At 57.9% G+C, this 1,826-nt stretch overlaps 1 protein-coding gene across 1 annotated transcript in view; it reads right to left on the bottom strand.

The window, feature by feature from the left end:
- Positions 1 to 1,826, bottom strand: part of SARDH (sarcosine dehydrogenase) — a 40,049-nt gene that overhangs the window by 27,396 nt on the left and 10,827 nt on the right. The window contains 1 exon segment of the mRNA XM_014544220.1: positions 130 to 355. Within this exon segment, the coding sequence (XP_014399706.1) occupies positions 130 to 355 (226 nt within the window).

The raw sequence follows: 1,826 nt of genomic DNA, 5'->3' as shown, positions 1-1,826 counted from the left end.
CGCAGGCCCCGGCCTGCAGGGAGGGTACAGCAGTGCCCACCACCAGGGCTGCTGGAGAGGCCACAGGGAGCGGAGGGACCCAGCTGCTGCCTGCAGGGCCAGCCCCCCGCCCCCAGGCCTCCCGCTCACCTGGGCCGCAGACCGTGGACTTGACCCCCGTCTTCTCCAGCACAGGCACCCGGTTCACGGCCCCTTCGATGTGCTGGGTGAACACGTCCCAGTCCAGGTCGAAGAGGCCGAAAGCAAACTTGTCCGACACCTGGGGAGGGCGGGACCCGCCTGTGACGCCGCCCGTGGGGGTGCAGCTTCCCCTCAGGTGAGTGACGGCTGGGCTGGTCCCCACAGCTGCCCCCAGCTTGTCCCCCCGTCACCGCCCATCAGTGTGAGCTGAAATCCATAACTAATCTTTACTCGAGTTCTTTCAGGCTTTACAGTCTACCCAGAAAGCAGACCAGAGGCACGTCCGGGATGCTCTGCCTGCATCCGGTTCATCCCTTCCAACCTGGTGACTCTGTTTGGGTAAAGAAATGTGCCCCCCAAGGACTGACTCCTGCCTGGAAAGGACCACTCCCACGGCGGTCAAGGTCGACGGGATCCTGACGTGGCTTCATCACACCCGGCTTAAGACAGCTCAGGCAAAATAGAGAGTCCAGGCCTCTTCGGACCCTCTGAAGATTACTCCTGGCCCTTATCTTATAAACAGGCCCACTGACTTTATTCGGCAAAGAATTCCTCGAGGGTCAATGTAACTCCCTCCCCAACAATGACCCAAAAGAGTCAATGATTTGACTCATGTACATAAAACCAGTGGGGAATGTGCTGGGCTGCATATCTGGCACTTCAGCCAAACGGGTCATGCTGTGCTGTCTGTTCCTAAAACACATAGATAGGAAGGTACTGACATCAGGCCAGGCCTTGAGATATGGTCTCATGGCCCCTTCCCAGCACGCAGGCCTTCTTTCTCAGAAGGCCCAGAAGTCTCATTCCAAATTTGGGAGACAAAGGACTGGAAACAGTATAAATAAAGAGAGTTTCCTCCATATTGGGGGCCCAGAATTTGAAAGACACATTTTTCTCTGGGCCTCCACAGAATTTAATAATAAAATGTAACTCCTGTAGTAGTCTGGGCTGCAGTTCAGCCTCTGCTTCTGCAGGGTGCTATAACTGTAGTCGCTGGCCAGCTTAATAAAGCCTCTTAAATTTAAATTCTGAGTCGGTGGTCTATCTCGCTGAGACAACCCATACAATCAGCAGGGCCTGTCTGCCCTCCGGTCCCCCAGCTCTGCCCTTGACCGTTGCCGTGACCTCTGCCTGGAGGCCCCGTGTCCTCACCCTCCTCCATCCCGCCCTCCTCTTTCCTGTGGATCCTGGTGGCTCCTCTGTGGTCTGCAAAGCCCTACACGAGCTGGCCCAGCCCCCAGCTGCCGCTGACCCACAGCCACGCGGACCTTCCTTCACTCGAGGAGGACACGCCTGACCTCAGGGCCTCCACCTGCCCCGGCAGCTCCTCCCACCTGTTCTCCGCAGGGCCCTGCTCAGGCGCCCCCTCCTCGAGCCAGCGCGCTCAGTATTCCTTTGTTTGAATATTGTATGTCTCCCCGCCAAAATACAGGTCCCCTGGGACAGGGACCTTTATCTTCGTCTCCCTGTTTCCCCAGAAAGTAACACAGAATCTGACCCAAACGGGTCATGATCCATTCAAGCTGTGGACTAAATGCATGGAAATGAGAGGGCGGCCACCCACGCCTGGGGGGCCGACGGGGCGGGGCACGGTGTTGCTGGCTGACGGACAGAGGACTTGAGGGGAGCCCTCCCCCTGCCGAGGT

This window comes from Myotis brandtii, unplaced genomic scaffold (assembly GCF_000412655.1).
Source record: "Myotis brandtii unplaced genomic scaffold, ASM41265v1 scaffold357, whole genome shotgun sequence".
In the NCBI taxonomy this organism is placed as follows: Eukaryota; Metazoa; Chordata; class Mammalia; order Chiroptera; family Vespertilionidae; genus Myotis; species Myotis brandtii.
Note: the sequence above shows the minus strand (reverse complement) of the source record. Positions and strands in the feature narration are given on the sequence as shown.